At 47.3% G+C, this 16,844-nt stretch overlaps 1 protein-coding gene across 1 annotated transcript in view; it reads right to left on the minus strand.

Moving 5' to 3' along the window:
• The window catches only part of LOC111861228 (lactosylceramide 4-alpha-galactosyltransferase), a 28,409-nt gene extending 18,093 nt beyond the window's left edge, over positions 1-10,316 (minus strand). The window contains exon 1 of the mRNA XM_023845623.2: positions 9,134-10,316. Coding sequence (XP_023701391.1) covers positions 9,134-9,861 — 728 coding nt within the window. The 5' untranslated portion in view covers positions 9,862-10,316. The remainder of the gene's footprint in view (positions 1-9,133) is intronic.
• Positions 10,317-16,844: the final 6,528 nt, after the last annotated feature.

Here is a 16,844-nt window from a genome sequence, read left to right on the forward strand (position 1 = left end):
GCGAGGTATTTCGCTTTCAACTTACGTCTTAGCCCTTTAAGCCTATATTTATTGAGAGCCATGGAGAATTCGCTATAGAAGAATTTGTTTATAATTTTGAAAATTGGTATTGATATTCTGTAATTCTTTTCGATTCCCATTTTTTAAAAAATCCGGGTTGGGGCAGACGCCCGGTTTGCCTGTCCTCCAAGGTGACGGCCATGCCTAAAGAGTACCGTTTTTGTGGGATATGACGCCGTTTAGTCTGGTTCACAGATTGTAACGTTTCGGAGAAACCAGCTGCCTCCACTTTCAGGGTGTAAGAGGCAAGAGGTTTCTCCGAAACGCTGATAACAACCTACCAGACCGCATGGCGCCATATTCCAGAAGACAGCAACCTGCGAACAAGTGGTAGGGTCAATGGACGTTCAAAATGGCAAGCGGTGACGGAACTGGTCACGTGATTCCCCTCCTCAGTGGACAGAATGCGACGTCTTCTGCACAGATCAAACTGGCGGGAAATTGGTGGCAGATGACGGGATGTGTCGCGCTTCAAAACCGCAGGCCTGTTCCCTGTTACAGTGGCATAACGAGCAGGAATTATACCAAGATTCCAATATGAACAGGCCACTCTGAAGCTCTAGACGTACACATTGGTTTTCCTGCACTTACTTACGCACCATGCTATGAGGGCGTATGGGTGAGTGGTGGTGGAACTCCACCATTCTTAACCTTAGTACTATATTGAGGTGAGTGGACAGCTTCAAATCCCCACCCCCATACCCACTGGATGGGCCCCAGAGCCGGTCTGGACGTTCTGTAGAAGAAAGAAATTTCCTGCCCCTGCCAGGAAGAGAACCCCGGAAGTCTAGCCCGTAGCCCACTGCTATACTGACTGAGATATCCAAGCTCCAGACGCACACAGAGGAGAATAATATTAAAACGGGTCACACAGAAATTGAGTTTGAGTGCGTGCTACATTGGTTTGGCTCAGAACGGAGACCAGCGGCGAACCCTGGCGCACGGGAACGGAAACGAAAGGATCTGGAGCCATAAAATGCGGGTGGGGGGGGGGTCTTGACCACATTCGCACCTGTTGACTTCTCAAGATATTCTCTGCTCTGTTGCGTTCCCTAGTCAAGATATGAAAACGAAATCTGCTGGGCATCGAACTCGGACTCTGAAGAGAATATATTAATTCCATGGAGGAGAGAGGACTTTCGATAAGCTGATAATCGCTCAGCTCGTCTAGACGATTTTCGCCTTTTGTGGAACGGCAAAGGCTCACTGCTATGTCCAACTGGTCAAGCAAATGCCTCCACAATAACATTACTGCATACCGAAGTATCCTGGCTCGTTTCCAGATACGGGTAAACAGTTACCATGCACAGGGGGTTACGAAACGCCGTGTAGTGCGCTGAAAGTCTACCGACGTTTCGGAGGAACATTCGCGTACATCTTCAGGGTCGGAGAACAAGCCAGGCAAAGAACCAGCGTGAAAAACACTGTTCTGGTTTATTCCTCGACCCTGAAGATGCACACGACACACTCCTCCGAAACTTCGGTTGACTTTCAAAGGACTACACGCCGTTATATCACACAAGAGAGAAATTTTTCGTTATATTGTGTTTCATTATCCGTCTACACAGCATCCACGGGTGGTGTGTCACTTATAACCAACTAAGAGATATTATTTCTCTTAAAATCACGATGTGTTTCGATGAAACATTGGTCATCATCAGGTGAATATTTACAAGGGAACAGATCAATGCATGGGCCAGTGGAGTTTCATTTCTTTGACTGCAGGATGGACCCAAGTCCTTCTTCAGGAGCCAAAGTTCACTCGGCCACTCGAGAATGTCCCAACATTTGACACGACCTCAAGGTTCACTGCCCATCGTGTTATGGGCGGTCCTGGAGGGAGTTCCATTACACAACATTCAGTGTTCATCAGAATTCTGGGGGTTGTTGTACACTAGACGCTCACTAATCAGGATCGAAAAATGAAAAATGCTGATAACAGCTGAGTACATACTTAAAAAGACACTTGGCATTTAGGAAGGCAGATATGTCACTTGTCTGTTGAAACACAACTTGACAAGCAGATTCTAAAGGGTTCTGATGATGGTGGATGACACACAGAATTACGGGGTTTGGGGGCCTTTTTCATCGTCCGGAATTCTAGCTCTGAGGCCCAACTGAGCAGGTGTCTTCCTTTCTCATCTGAAGACGGAAACAGATCCAGTTTCCGAAACGTCGTGTCCTCTGTTACCTAGAATTCCGGACGATGGAAAAAGTCCAGAAACCCTGTAATTCTGTGTGACGACAGTCTCTTCAGACCTGCATGATTACGTTCAGAAACAAGTGCAACTTCAGGGTCTTCTACCCATGAATAAATTCATCGACTTTCTATAGTTTTTAAATAAAGGCTCTACAGTGATATATATTTTTATTTATTTTGATCAGCACTGCTTGTCTCATTAGATTTTCCCTTTTATTCCCCTTTTAGGGATACCTTTCGCTTCATGACCTCACCCCCCTCGGTTAACCCGGCTTATTGAGGGTTTACCGTAATACAGTCTTTGTGTGTGGAACCTGACGGCGCGGCGGCGCGGCGGTGCGGCGCGGCGGCGCGGCCAGATTAGCTTCGGAAGGTTCTCTCTGAAGCATTCACATGCGCTGCTGGTAATTACGCCGAGTTATGTATGTATGTATGTATCATACAGTTCTGATCCGCGGGCATGTGCCACGCAGCATGTCCCGCCCACCAGAAACACAATACGTAGTTAGTTGTGTCTGGCTGTGACTGTTTCTGCAAATATGTCCACCCGATGATGATCAACATTTGATCGAAACATGTGTTGGTTATAACATGAATGTTACATTATCAGCCTGGCGTAGTTCTGACGTTTCTTCGATGCGTTTCGTGCAGTGCAGGCATAGCAATTGGACCTTTAAAACACACTGGTAACTATACGTACCGCCTGTTTTAACCAGACCAAAACTCTGCATTCTGTCCACACAGTGTATTTATGTCTTCCGCTTGATTCTCACAAAAACAGCGGCTGTTTATGTTTTGGGGTTCTCACAGCGGTGGACGTGTTCTGGGATATAACGCCGTGTGGTCCGTTGAAAGCAACGCGATGTTTCGGAGCAACATCTCACCTCCAGCTTCAGGGTTGAAAAACACGCCAAGCAACCAGCATGAAGCAGAACCAGTCCTGGCTGACGACGGAGGTTAAGTGACTTTCAACGAAATACACGGTTTCTTAGAGAGCTGGCCTGTGTGATCACATTCCTGAACATACAGCGACCGAAACCAACTCCTTCTAACGAGCCCAGCTCACTAGGAACCTTGCCAACCCCCTCCTTAAACCTGATGACGGAAACAGTTTCAACACGCCCCACACCCTGAACAATGTCCCACATTACAGTCGTGTGATTTTCCTCCTGTCGCAACCACAGCTTGCTGAAGCCACGCTAAACCACAGATCAGTACAAACCTAACGGTGACGCCGTCACGGACCCATCTTACTCGTCTCCAGATCTCTCGCTTGTCTTACGACGTCCTGAGTACTCTAAGCTATACAGAGTGTCCCCAGGAGGAAGGGACTGTATTCTGGGAGTCATGCTATCGGTCATTCTAAGCAAAAAAGTGTATATGTGTACATGTGTCCTGTTCCGAACGGTTTCAGAGATACAGCTGTTTCACTGTACAGACGAGCAACACGCCATGTCCTCAAACGGGTTGCAAAGTGCATTGATGTTGACGGTGGAATTTTCTGAAATGTATTATACTGGGTAAACTGTACCAACTTTGTCACTAGAACAATAAATACCGGTATTAGAAACAGTACGTAATATCACTTTCTTATCAACAGTTTTGGAACTGTACAGTGAAATAGCTCTATCTCGGAAACCGTTCGGAATAGGGCAGACGGATAAATACGCGTGGAATGACCGACACTATGACCTCCCGTAACACTGATCTTTCCTCCTGAGATGAACTGATGAACTGGAAAGGGTTTGAAAGGAAGCGGCCGTTGCATGTTCGATGAATCCCAGAATTTGCTTGGAGAGAATGAGGAAAACTATGAAAATACCTCAGTGGGGATAGCTGATGTCCAGACTAAGATTCTAACCGAGTACCTCTCGCACACAAGTCTAGGCAAGCAGCAGCTACATCACGGTACGGCAAAGTCGCACAACGAAGAGAAGGCGCTTCCCCTACTGTCTGGTCCGGGGAACACGCTGCCTCCATCTTCGGAGTAAAAGTGAATTCTCCGTGCGGCTTGTTTCTTGCTTGGCTTACTCTTCGACCCTAAACATGGAGGAAGTACGTTTCTCCGAAACGTCGGGAGCGCTATATCTCAGATTGTACTCTTCATAGTCGCCCCTCTGAAATTGTGCTCGCCCTCTCATCACAGGAGGACAGTATCCGTAGCAAAGGGAAGCGGAGAGACGTTCAGCACATGGGAAACACGAGTAGACTGCAGAACAAGGCAGAGAAACCCCTGCGGTGCTTACAGTGTGCACGTGATCTCTCGGAGGGTGCGTTGCGCCTTGCGGAAGCACAGCGATTGTGGTTCTCATTGCTTCACGAACATGCAGTGTAGCAGCTTTCTAATGGTGACGTAACGAACTACGTCACAATCTGATGACACGCCCCCAAAGACGTTCTTCACCCCCACAATATCAAAATGGATTCACCTGGCTCCGGATAGGGTTCAACAGTGGCTGTTTATGAACACGGTAAGGGGTGGGAAATATCATGACCATATGATCGATTTCTGGTTTCTCGCACGGCGACATGACAGTGACACAAGCTGCATTCTTGTCACCAGCTTCCGCGAGGCGCGCATGCGCCACTTCGGACGCCCATCTACAGACAAGCTCGCTAATCCGGTTACAGTTGACCCGCATGTCGGATAATCCGGAACGAAATATGAAACACCCTGTTCACAGTTGAGTGCTTAGCTAATTAGGCACTGCGCCATGAACACGTATTGGGGAGTGGATGTATAGATCCACGTGTTCTTGACTTAGGCACTACTTCACGTCCCGGCCGCTATACCCTCGGGGGAAGGACCCCCGGTACCCATCGGATAGGAGACTGGGTGGGCCCGAGAACCTGTCTGGACGACGTGGAGAAAATTCTTGATCCTACCCGGGCTCGAGCTCCGACCCCTCGGCCGTCCAGCCCTAGCCAGTCGCTATACCGGTTCACAGCTGAGTACATGCTTTAAAAGACGCATGGCTTTTAGGCAGGTAAATGAGTTACTTGTCTGTTCAGACGGTTTCTTAAAACCTGCATTATGACGTTCAAAAACATGTAAAACTTCTAGGTCTTGTATCGATGAATAAATGTACTGTCTTTTTATAGTTTGTGAATGAAGGCTCTACGGTGATATTTGTTGCTTATATCAGCACTGCTCATTAAATTTTCCATTTATTTGTGTTTTAAGTTTTTTAGGGCTATCTTTTGCTTCACTAATCCGGATTATCGCTTCTCCCCCCACAATTACTCCGGATTTGAGAGGGTTTCCTCTACTATACTCGTCGTGTGTTCATGTGTTTCAGTTAGCAAGTGCAACCTGACCCCTGTGTTCAACTCACAAACAGGTTTCACTTTGCATATGAATATCAGGCCGCAGAACGTGACATCTGACTGCTCCCTCCGTGACACTACCCTCAAGCAGATGAAGACAGCCAGGCTGAACCACCCCTTATTTCTGCAGAGCTATGCGTTCATAGCACCTTAAAGTAGGCCACGACAGTTCCCTATCCACGCCAACTTCAGTACAGTTCTCCATCTGAAAATGTCCCAGTCCACGAGTTCAGGCCCTGGTCTGCTGAACTGTGACACCGTGAAGTCTTGCAGAGCAACACACTGCGAAGACAACACGTACACGCGAAACATCCGGGTATACGAAACCAGCCTACAGCCTAACAATAGTCCTCTGTCCATTAGCCCTTCTATTACGCGCTCTAAGGGGGACGGGGGATATCGAGGGTTATTTTGGGCCTAAGGCAAGTGACACGAGGATGCGCAGAACTGCATAGTGGGGAGGAGAGTCACGAAATATTAGGACGGCCAATGGGCACAACATGTAGCACACATGGGGGCACAGAGAAACGCACACAGAAGTTTAATTGGAAAAGGAGACGGGAATGGGGCCATTTTGGTGACAGGCGTACAAAGGATGATAATATTAAAGTATATCTTAAGGGAAAACGGTATGAGGATCCGGACTGGATTCATCTGGCTCAGGATAAAGTCCTGTGGTTATTTAACACCGGAATCAAAATACGGTGAACTTCTTGACCAACTGAGCGACTGTCAGCCACGAAGGGCTCTGCTGCAGGCAGTTATGGTCTAAACCTGATGTTTTCAGGCTCGGTAGTATATCCGTGCTGTGCTCTCAGCACGTGACTTCCTTCTTATGGAGTTACGAGTATCAGGAGTGACCCACACCTCCTGCAGGGCAAGTCGGTAGACTCGGCCAAACCCGTCAAGCCTTCCTTCCCAACTCGCAGAATCCTGCTTGAAAAGCTGATGCCTCCTCAGCTATTCAGGATGTAAACCCGAAGGTTCAGCACCGCGTTCACAACAGCCCTCCACAGGTTCACATCCAGAGCCACATCGTCCCAACCAATTAGTTTACTACCCATTTTAATATTATCCTCCAATCTAAACCTAGGTCTTCAAACTCTTTTCTTCAGCGCAAAAATGTAAAGTTGTCCCCGTGCTTAACTAACTGTGCCATGAAGACGTATGGGGGAGGGGATGTATAGATCCACGTATTCTTGACCTCGGTACTAGCCGCTTTACCCCCGGTTGCTATTGGATTGGTTCTCTTTTCTTCAGAGTTTCCTAACCAAACTTGACACGCAAATCTCCTCTTCCATGCGTGCTGTTGTCTGTTCCATCCCACCCTCCTTGCTATGTTCTGTATGTAGCGAGAAAAGCAAAATTGTGCAAGCAGCTCTTGCCTGCTCTCCAGAACACAAACACCGTGTGAAACAGTCATCACAGAGACCGTAGCGTCCGAGCATAAAGCAAACCAGACCGACACGCGAAGGGCAGTTTGTTGGCACTTTGGGCTCTCATGGAAAGGCCACGCATAGCTCCGTACTTTCACGTACTCTTCTACCGTAAATGTGGAGGCAGCACGTTTCTCCGAAACGTCGGGAAACTTCCCGGACAACATGGTTTGACATCCAAGAAGGATAAACTTTTAACTGAGCACGCGCTCCCTGTTGATCCGCTTCGAGAGTGGCGATCCAGGGTTCAGATCTCGTCTTGGGGCATAGAGACCTAGGCTTAACTTGCTGTGCCCCTGTCGTGGTGACAATCCCCCGCCCGCAGGCCTCCTCAGAACATCCCCACGCTGTCCGGTCCGGTTCCTCACTGCGCATTTCAGAGCAAAACAACACACAAACCGTCGGGTCTGAGGTTCTCACGTCAGTGTCTATGCGGAGCGCCCGACGTTTCGAACATAACGCCTCAACTTTCAGAGCAAACCATGCATGATACGGCGCGCTGCTGGAGCAGTATCAGCCCCGAAGTAGCTTCATAACCTGCACCCCTCGCCGAATACGATGACCTTAGGGTAAGATATTACTGGCAAAACCGGGGAGGCCGCTTGGAAACCCCCGGTGTGGATGGGAGGATAATATTAAAAACCAATTTAAATATAGTGTGACAGACAGCGTGGACTGGATTCAGTTGGTTGAGGTTACGGTGCAGTAGCAGCACAGGTTCCGTTAAAGAAGGGAGTTCCTGGTAACGCCAAAGCGACTGTCAAGTTTGACATCCATGGAACTCGATACGAAGCTGAAAAGCCTGATCAGCAAACTGACAGTTTTATCTCTATTTCGTGATTATCAGCAAATTAAACTTACAGTTTTATCTCTGATATCATAATTAGCAACTTGACAGTTTTATCTATATTTCGTGATTATCAGCAAATTAAACTTAAAGTTTTATCTCTGATTTCGTAACCAGGAACAATAAGAGGTTCTTTCCAGTTCAACGCCACTTTCTTTTGTTCTTATTTTAAACGAAGATTACCCGTTAAGAGCACACCCGAGTTAATTATCAGAAACTCTGCACTTCGCCCTCACAGGGCGTTTCTGCATTTCTTATGATTCTCACAACAAACAGCGACTGTTTCCCTATACAACATTAACTGGATGGTCTTCGTAATGAGGACACGGTGTTTTCTGTGAGGTATCAATCGATTTTGTATATATTCACTAGACTATCTGGTTTGCTGAAGAATCCTCGTGTTCTGACTAACAAAAACCCGAGGTAATGTATTTATGTGAGACACCGTACTGATGCCTCGTGGCAATTGTACTGCCAGTTCCGGCTGCCATGAGGCTCCGCAGGGATACCTGCGCTCACGCATCTCACACCACATGTCTGTTTCTATTTCTGGGGTCGCCAGAGCAACACTGCCTGCGCGACGTCGGGCAAGTCTAAAGACACTACCGAGTCCAAACGTTAAGGCCCCCCATACACACACAGTTTGGCCTGCCGATCGACCTGCAGGTAGAACTGACGGACTGGCGGGTTTCCAAACGATTGGCCGGCCGGCCAGTTTTGCCTTTTAGCCTTGAACTGTGCACGCCGAACGGGAGGCCAAACTGTGTGTGTATGGGGGGCCTAAGAAGAGAAGAGGCCGCACCGCTTTATTCAAGCCGCAGGAGGGAGGCCTTGAAGCTTTCTGGAGGGAGTTGTGGGGTCATGCAAGGGCTTTGACGTAAAGCAATTACTCCCAGTTTCCCCTGGCATAATTAAGCACCCTGCCAGACACGCAAGAGTAAATGTGTTACTCCAGGGATTATTAACCTCGACACTATAGGGAAAGAGCCACCCGGAAGTCATGAATGGGACACTGGGTGGGCCCTGGGCCGGGCTGGTCGTTGTGGAGAAAATATAAATTTCTGCTCCTACAGGAAATCGAACCTAGATTCGTACCTATACCGGCTCCAAAATGAGAGTGATCATCATTCCAGAGAAGCTCAAGAGAAACAGCACAGTCAGCTCCACTACATGAACCAGAGAACGCTGGGACGAGAGGAAACTGCACCCTCTGCTCGCCACCACAGGCGATTTTATCCCAGTTGTTTCAGTGCTTGGATTTACCTCGTGACGACGACGTCCAAGTCTAAGTACGTCCCTCCGTACTTCCAGAGCGTCAGGAAGCGCAGGGCGTCGCTAGCGTGGGACCTGGGCCATCTGCTGGCTTTCAGAGCCCCACCCTTGTACCATTCTTGCAGCGGCGAACCCATGAAATATCTCTCGAAATTAAGGTGCCTTATATGAACATTTGGATACGATAACAACTGAGTTAGGACCTTGTTCTTCGCCGTGGAATTTCCTAAATGAATGGGAGAAGTGAACAATAAATACACTTCCAAGTCGGGGTTCATTTTGGCAGCTGATTCAACTGCGCACGCTTGTCTCGCAGTCAACACAATTTCACCGTGCACACTCGAAGCACAAGATGTTTCGTGAAAAAAAATACACTTTCCTCTCGGTGGCGAAGGAGACGCAGAAGAGCTGATTTCGTCTACGGTATTGCTACCTTCATCATCGTAACAGGAGATGCCGTTACCGTTGGCGTCACTCATGTTACCGACACCCCCCAACGATAAGATGGGCGCCGCGACGCGGTAAAGTAAACCGCCAGCGTTGCCACCCCCAGCGTCTTCATTCATTATCCACAACGTAATGAGGATCAGCGCACACGTTAAAACAAAACAAAAGGTGATGTTGTACCGTCGCATTATCCGTTTCATAATAGCCGTACGGCGTGTGTTTTGAGGGGCACCCTCCTTTGAAGAAACGGCTGTTGCTCCAATTTGTGTCATTACATTTTGGGGGTTGAGTCAATGTGTCGGTAACACTAAAAACCTATTTTTGAACGCGGGTATTACATCTCGACGTACGAAAGGCCGTTCACTTTCCGAACAAAGCACCAATGATTCTGTCGAAGCATAACAGACATATTGCCTGGAACTGCGAGACCGGCAGTGCCTTGTCAGACTGCAAGCAGACAAAATAAATAATACAAAGAAAAAGAAAGTAAATACACTGCGGTCCACTTGATACTCTACATGTTGTGTTTTAAAAACAATCAATGAATATCTTCACTTGCGTCAAAATTCCGCACTGTCGCGAAGTTACTTGACGAAACGGAAGGCACAACATCGCACACGTTTCAATCAGCTGCTCGACACGGGCGGACAAAAGGGACGCACTTCCGCCGCCTCCTCGCGCTGGCCCCCAACACACTACACTGCCGCCAGGTTCAGCGCATCTCGGCAACAACACACATCTGCGCAGTCAGCCAGCTCGCTTGTGAACGCTTGTGAATGTCCTTGGCGGCTGGGGCATGGCGCACGCGCAGTCCGTGTTCTTCCCATCCTCCTCTGAGTTCCGAACAGGTTCTACAGACATGTCGGTTACTTATTTAATGACGCTGTCACTGTCCACACTGTCACTGTCGATTAAGAAATGCATTGCAAAGGATTTAGTAGGAAGCCGTCGTGAGCTAGCAGAGTTATTACCCTGGAATTTGCCTAGGACTGAGGAAAACCACGGAAACCTCGGGGCGGCTGGTGTTCCGGTCGATATTGGAGCCGAGCACCTCCAGAATGACTAGGGCGTTACCGCTACGCTAACTGCATGGAGCCGTGTTTTACAGGCGTAAGAGGCACCCCCATTTACGGAAATGAAAAGAAAGCATAGTTTTCAGTTCGGTGTTTCTGTGCTCTGAAATCGAGCTGTGGCGGTCAAGTGAAAGTGTCTGGCGGGAAGCGCGTACAGCCTCAATATCCCTTCCGAATACAGCGGTAACTAACTGCATGCACAGCCTGCTTTAACATACATTCTGCATTCCGCCCACACAGTGTGAGTGCCCCCCTCTACTCAGCTGTCCGTCCGCATGGGTTCGGGTTGAGGCAGGGCCCTTACTTGAACTGCCACAGCGAGGAGCTCCTGTAGTAAGAACAACAAAACCTCTCCATGTTTTATCTTGTTTTTATAATTTGGGAATGTGATGCAGCACATAGCTCATAATAAATTCGGCCTCGAGAGACTCCTTCCAAATCCATTTCCATTCGCCGCTCACCATAATGCTACATTTAAAATGGAGTTGAAATTAACTACATAGAGGTGAGTCCTTTAAAAGCTACCAGTCGCTTAGCTGCTGAAGAATTTCCCAACATTTTATGTAAGCCGAAGGTTCATTAACCACGTTCACAAGAACTCGACACTGGTCCTTATCCCGAGCCAGATGAATCCAGTCCATACCACCTGAGCCTGTCTCTTTCCGATCCACTGCAATTAAACAGCGTCCTCAAATAAACACAAAACGACACGACCGGACTGAGGATGAGTGAGTGCTGCTGTTCCACATTTAACGGCGCACTCAGAAGCTGACGTCCTGCGATAGGACGACAGACGAATTGGAGAGAATTTGGGAGGAAGCGGTCCTCGCCTTCTCCGGAGGTGTGCCGGGTTGGATTCGAACAGGACACATCGCTAATAAAGTCTAGAGCGTTAACGCTACAGGCCTGCCTTTACATTCAAACCTGCATCCTGCTAGGATAAGACCGATAACATCACTCCTTCCATCCTTTCGCTCTCACACGCGCTCTACGGGAGTTTCGACGACACATCGGTGAACGGGTCGCTAGTTACCCGCAATCTAGCGGCAGAGATTTGTATTATGTTAACCAGATTCGGTTGCTGAGTCGAATTGTTCGGTGTAACTCCACAGCAGCTGCGTCAAGTGGACTCTGTACTGAAAACCGCCAGTCATCTATCAGAACACACTTCTTTTTTTTCTGTGGCGCTACAGCCCCAATTTGGGCCTAGGCCTACCTCCATGAAACTCTCCTTTCACTCCGGTTTACTAGATCTAACACATTCGGTAGGACTCCTTGGGCGAGTGATCAGCTCGTCGCAAGGCCTCTACCTGCAGACAAACACAGAAAAAACGCACACAAACATCCATGCCCTGAGTGGCATTCGAACCCACGATCCCGGCTTCCGAGCGAGCGAAGACAGTGCATGCCTCAGACCGCTCGGCTACCGTGACCGGCATCAGAACACACATAGCACAATTTAATTATGGGGTTGAGGGGCGTAAACTGTTGAATTCAATAATTTTACGTCCTTGTGATAAACGTGGAATGGAACTGATGTGGTTTTCGAGCTTTTGGGAAGAATTTATTGACCCTTTGGGTCCCATACAGCGCGGAGAATTTGCTGACGACTATCAGTTTCGCAGCAAATTAGTAACGGTTTGTGTTACGTTAATTCAACGAAAGTGAGTAAACGTTACCGTGCGTTTTCGTTAAAATGGTCGGAGCTGCTAGGCTTCCTGGAGAGCCGTCATAAATCGAACCCATATTTACCCCAAGCGCAATATTGTTCTACAAACCATTCCATGCCCTATAACTACTAAAACCGACAAAGAAAATACAGGAAAGCTAAGTAAAGCAGTAATTACACACCCTTACAGATATTTATTGACAAATGAAAACATGAACTCAATACAAAAATCAGCTAAACAAAACACATTTCAAAAATTAATATCACAAATTTGAGTTCTTTCCTATTACATGATTTGCATTTGTAGGGAGGGCAGGTTATTGGACTGCACCCCGGTCACCTGGGCAGCCGTAAAGTGCGAGCCACTGACGTTTTATTCTTGGTGGTGGAGTCAGGGGAGACATGGTTTAAAAAGGGAGGCTGCAAATACGGGTCGAGGAGGGGGGCCCTGGAAATATCTTGCTGAAAATGAAGCGCCCTGAAAAAAACCAGACGGTGTCCACGCTCATCTACCCTCATTTCCAGCCCTGATCACCGTATGTGTTGGGTATTCCCGGGGCTGCTCTACTAAACCAGTTCTGAAAAAGCCATTTCTGCTCGAGGTTGAAGCAGTCTGACAGGCTGGAGAACTTCACACATAACCGACATACCCTGTGTACACTCAGTCACATTTCATTTCATGCACGTTCCGTGAATCTTGAGGAGACTGACACCACTCCTTCTTGAGGCAATAGTTTCTCAGTTAGTATACAAATCACCTGCATTTTATGGAACCCCATGGTTCATTACCTTGTTCACAGCAGCCCGTCTTATTTACTCATACTTCCAAAGAGGAGAATCTTTCTCGAGAAGCTTGTAGCTGCTCAGCTATCAACAAATTCAGAAGGTTCATAAACGTGTTTACAAGAGCCTGCCACTTGTCTCTATGGTCAGCCAAATGAATATAGTCCACACACTCCCACCATAATTTCAGACTCATTTCAAAGTGTACAATCACCTCCCTCAGTCAATAAAGACCTTAGCTAATAAAGTTAAAAGTTTTAAATCTACACTGAAGAGGTTCTTATGTCAACATTCTTTTTACTCACTGAATGAATATTATCAGTATACTGAAGACAAGGATATATAGTCCATCTGCTATTTAAATGGTTAATTTAACTTCCATTTTGTATAAGAATTTTTTTAACAACTAATACTAAATACAAGGTATTAACAATAATATTTTATGAATTGTATATTTTAGACTGCTATCAAATTATATATATTATGATTTAGTTTTTACAGCACGATCGTGACAATGATAACTATTTACCCGCATTGGTTATTGCAGTACATATAGTAATCTGACATGTTCTACATCCTAGCCACATTGTGACCAGAGAGGATTCATGGAATTTTAAAATAAATGAATGAATGAANATCACCCACCCATCTACAATTAGGTCTTTCAAGTAATTTCCTTCCTTAGCCCTTCACAACCATCATTTCCTATGCAATTATCTTCTTCCCATGCGTGCTACACGCCCCTCCCATTCCATCTTTCGTGATTTGACGAGCTTAATAATATTTGGCAAAGAGAACAAATTATGAAGGCGCTCTTTATGGTGAGTAATTCAGATGGCCACAGGCAACGAGTATACTCGGTAGTGTCCATGAAGCGGTTACGCGCCGTTCTATAATTCGCCACAACACATGAATATCACTCGCCGGTGTTCTCTTCTGGTACATGTTTACAGCTGATTCGGAGGAATGTGTCGCCACCATCTTCAGGGTATAAGTCTGGCTATTGTAACTGAATCATCTGTGGTATTTGTCGACCCGTCGAGATATGCGGTGCTCTGGTACCCTAAAACAGATGACAACACTTACTTCGAAACCATTCTCCAATTAATGATAATTCAGAGATCACCACGTAACATTCGATAAGCCAAGAATAACCAAACCTGAAATTTCGCACGGCTTCGGTGACGACGCAACTTCAAGCTGTGTCCAGTTCACACTTTGCACCGCTGCTGGTGATCTGTCTAGAGCATAATCACACTGCAGAAGGCGACTNGAACGTTCGTCTCTCAACTACACGGCGTTACAACCCAGAAAATCTTACTCTACATGTAGTAATTTGTAAACACTTCTTCAAGGGTACGTCACCCCTCGAGTAGGAACCCTTACGAAAGAAACGCCCTGTGTGTTTAGTGAGAGCTCGGTATGGAATTCAGGAGATCCCATCTCACGTTAAGAACAAGATCTAGTAACTTTGTAACGTAACGATCTCCAGATCACTGGGCGCTACATTCACTGCGAGGCTACAGCTCATTTGCCTGGAAAGTTTGAATAAAACCACGAAAATCAGCATACGAGATATCTGGGCTGAGATCCGAACCCAGAACCTTCCGAATGCGAGTCTAAAGCGTTACCGCTATGCCAATCTGCTCGGTACCTTCCTGCTGTTAATTTAGGTATAATACAGTAAATTATTTTCAATTTTAATTTTTCGCCTTCTTATTTCATAGGCTGCCGAAGTCCTATGGATTATGCAGGGCACAATGTTGCATTCGTGGCTCCTGTTTAAGGCCAAGAGGATTTCAGAGACGACTACGTTGTCAAAACACGGCTCCAGATGACTTCATAGGGTTGCAATGTGCAAATGGAACCTAATTCTGTGTTTCCTAGCGAATTTGGTTTCACCACAGCGCAGAATATTTCGAGGCGAAACCGTCATGTAAATGCAATGGCCAGGAAGTCACAAACACCGCACTGGTAAAGAAAGAAAGAAAAATTTCAGGCTGACAAAACTGCATCTCGGCTTGTAATATTAGAATTTGGTTATGATCAAGCAGCCTTCGAGTTCCGTGACAGGGAACTCTTTAAGCGCTGACAGAAGCCACGGATGGGACACCCTGTTACCACAGAATTATTTCGAATTATCACTTCAATATGCATATTTATCCCGTTTGGCCAAAGAACGATGCACTAATTCCCACACAAGTGTGCCCTCGCACAGCAGCGAGTGATCACACCTCCACAGGACCAGAACGTCACGGGACACTTTGCTTTGGGAGAGGTCGGGGGCACCTGCGTCACCATTTCCCTCCTGCACGCTTGTTACGGCGCAAGAGAGGGCCGTTAGTATCAAGCCAGATTCACGGACCTTGTTAGGTGCCCTTCAGAACCACCTGTTGATTTCCTCTTGTCCGTCCGTCCGCAAGTAGCAGCGCCCGAACTGCCTGACAACAACAACCAGATAGGCACGGTAAACCTGCACTAAAATCCCATCACATTTTCGGTTTGAATCATTCTTAAGGGTCGCGTTACTTAGGTACAGTCGGTATAGCGCGGTGGATATAACGACGGATTGCCGGCTGGGCGACCGACGTTCAATTCTCGGAAGGGGCAAGAGACTTTCCTCCACGGCGTCCAGACCAGCTCTGCTGCCCACGCAGTCTCCTACTCAATAGGCAGCGGAAGTTCTTTCCACTTGGGTAAAGCGGCCGGGGCGTGACCCTCACCACTCACCTCCATCTAGTGGCGTCTTCAAGAATGGTGGAGCTATACCTCCACTCCCGCATACGTCTTCATGACGTAATGCTTAATTAATTAGGCGCAGAAACAAATGTCACGTTTATTTAGTTAACTCAGCGAAAAGCCTCAAATCGGTAAGCGAGAAAGACGCTTGGATAATTCTCTGAACAGAACCGGAAGTGGCGAAACCTCAGTTCGGTTGCACTGTTTCAGCGTGAGAATGCTGCAACCAGTTGATTGAGTTCCGTGCCATGAATGTCACTGGAGAATAAGCAGAGAGTGAAGGAGGACAAATATCAATATCTTGTTCGGTGCTTGTTTCGAACAAAACACTGCCTTCATATTAGTCCCTTCTCTAACACGGCAGCCGGGATAGCTCAGTCGGTATAGCGACGGGCTACGGGCTGCACGGCCGGGGTTCGATTCCCCACAGGATCAAGAGAGTTTTCGTTACTCTACAGCGCCCGGACCAGCTGTGGGGCCCACATAATCTCCTACCAAATAGGTAGGGGAGGTTCTTCCCACAGGGGTAAAGCGGCCTGAACGTGAAGCTAACCACTCACCTCCAGCTAGCGCTGGGGTAAAGAATACCTCCACTACCCCACACGTCTTCATGTCGTAGTAAAGTAAAACAAAATAAAAGTAAAGGTATCCCTGTAACAGGCCGTGGAGGCCCATAGGGTTGTGAGATGTTGAGGCTCCCATATTATCTAGACAATCGGCTCACAGATGGCGGTAAGGTTGTCAGCCTTATGCGCCGGCCGCCCTTTACCCCCAGGAATATTTCTGGTACTCATTTCTGTTAGAGGCTGAGTCGACCCCAGGGCCATAGTGCGGCTGGAAGGATTAGGTCAATTGAAAAATATCCAATGATCGTTTCGGGAATCCAACCCGCGACCTTCCGGCTTGTAGCATAATGCCTCAACCAAGGGGTACAAATACCTAACAGAATGCTAAACTCGGTACAACGGATGGCGAACATGAGGAAATTAAC

Source organism: Cryptotermes secundus, unplaced genomic scaffold (genome assembly GCF_002891405.2).
Source record: "Cryptotermes secundus unplaced genomic scaffold, Csec_1.0 scaffold2516, whole genome shotgun sequence".
In the NCBI taxonomy this organism is placed as follows: Eukaryota; Metazoa; Arthropoda; class Insecta; order Blattodea; family Kalotermitidae; genus Cryptotermes; species Cryptotermes secundus.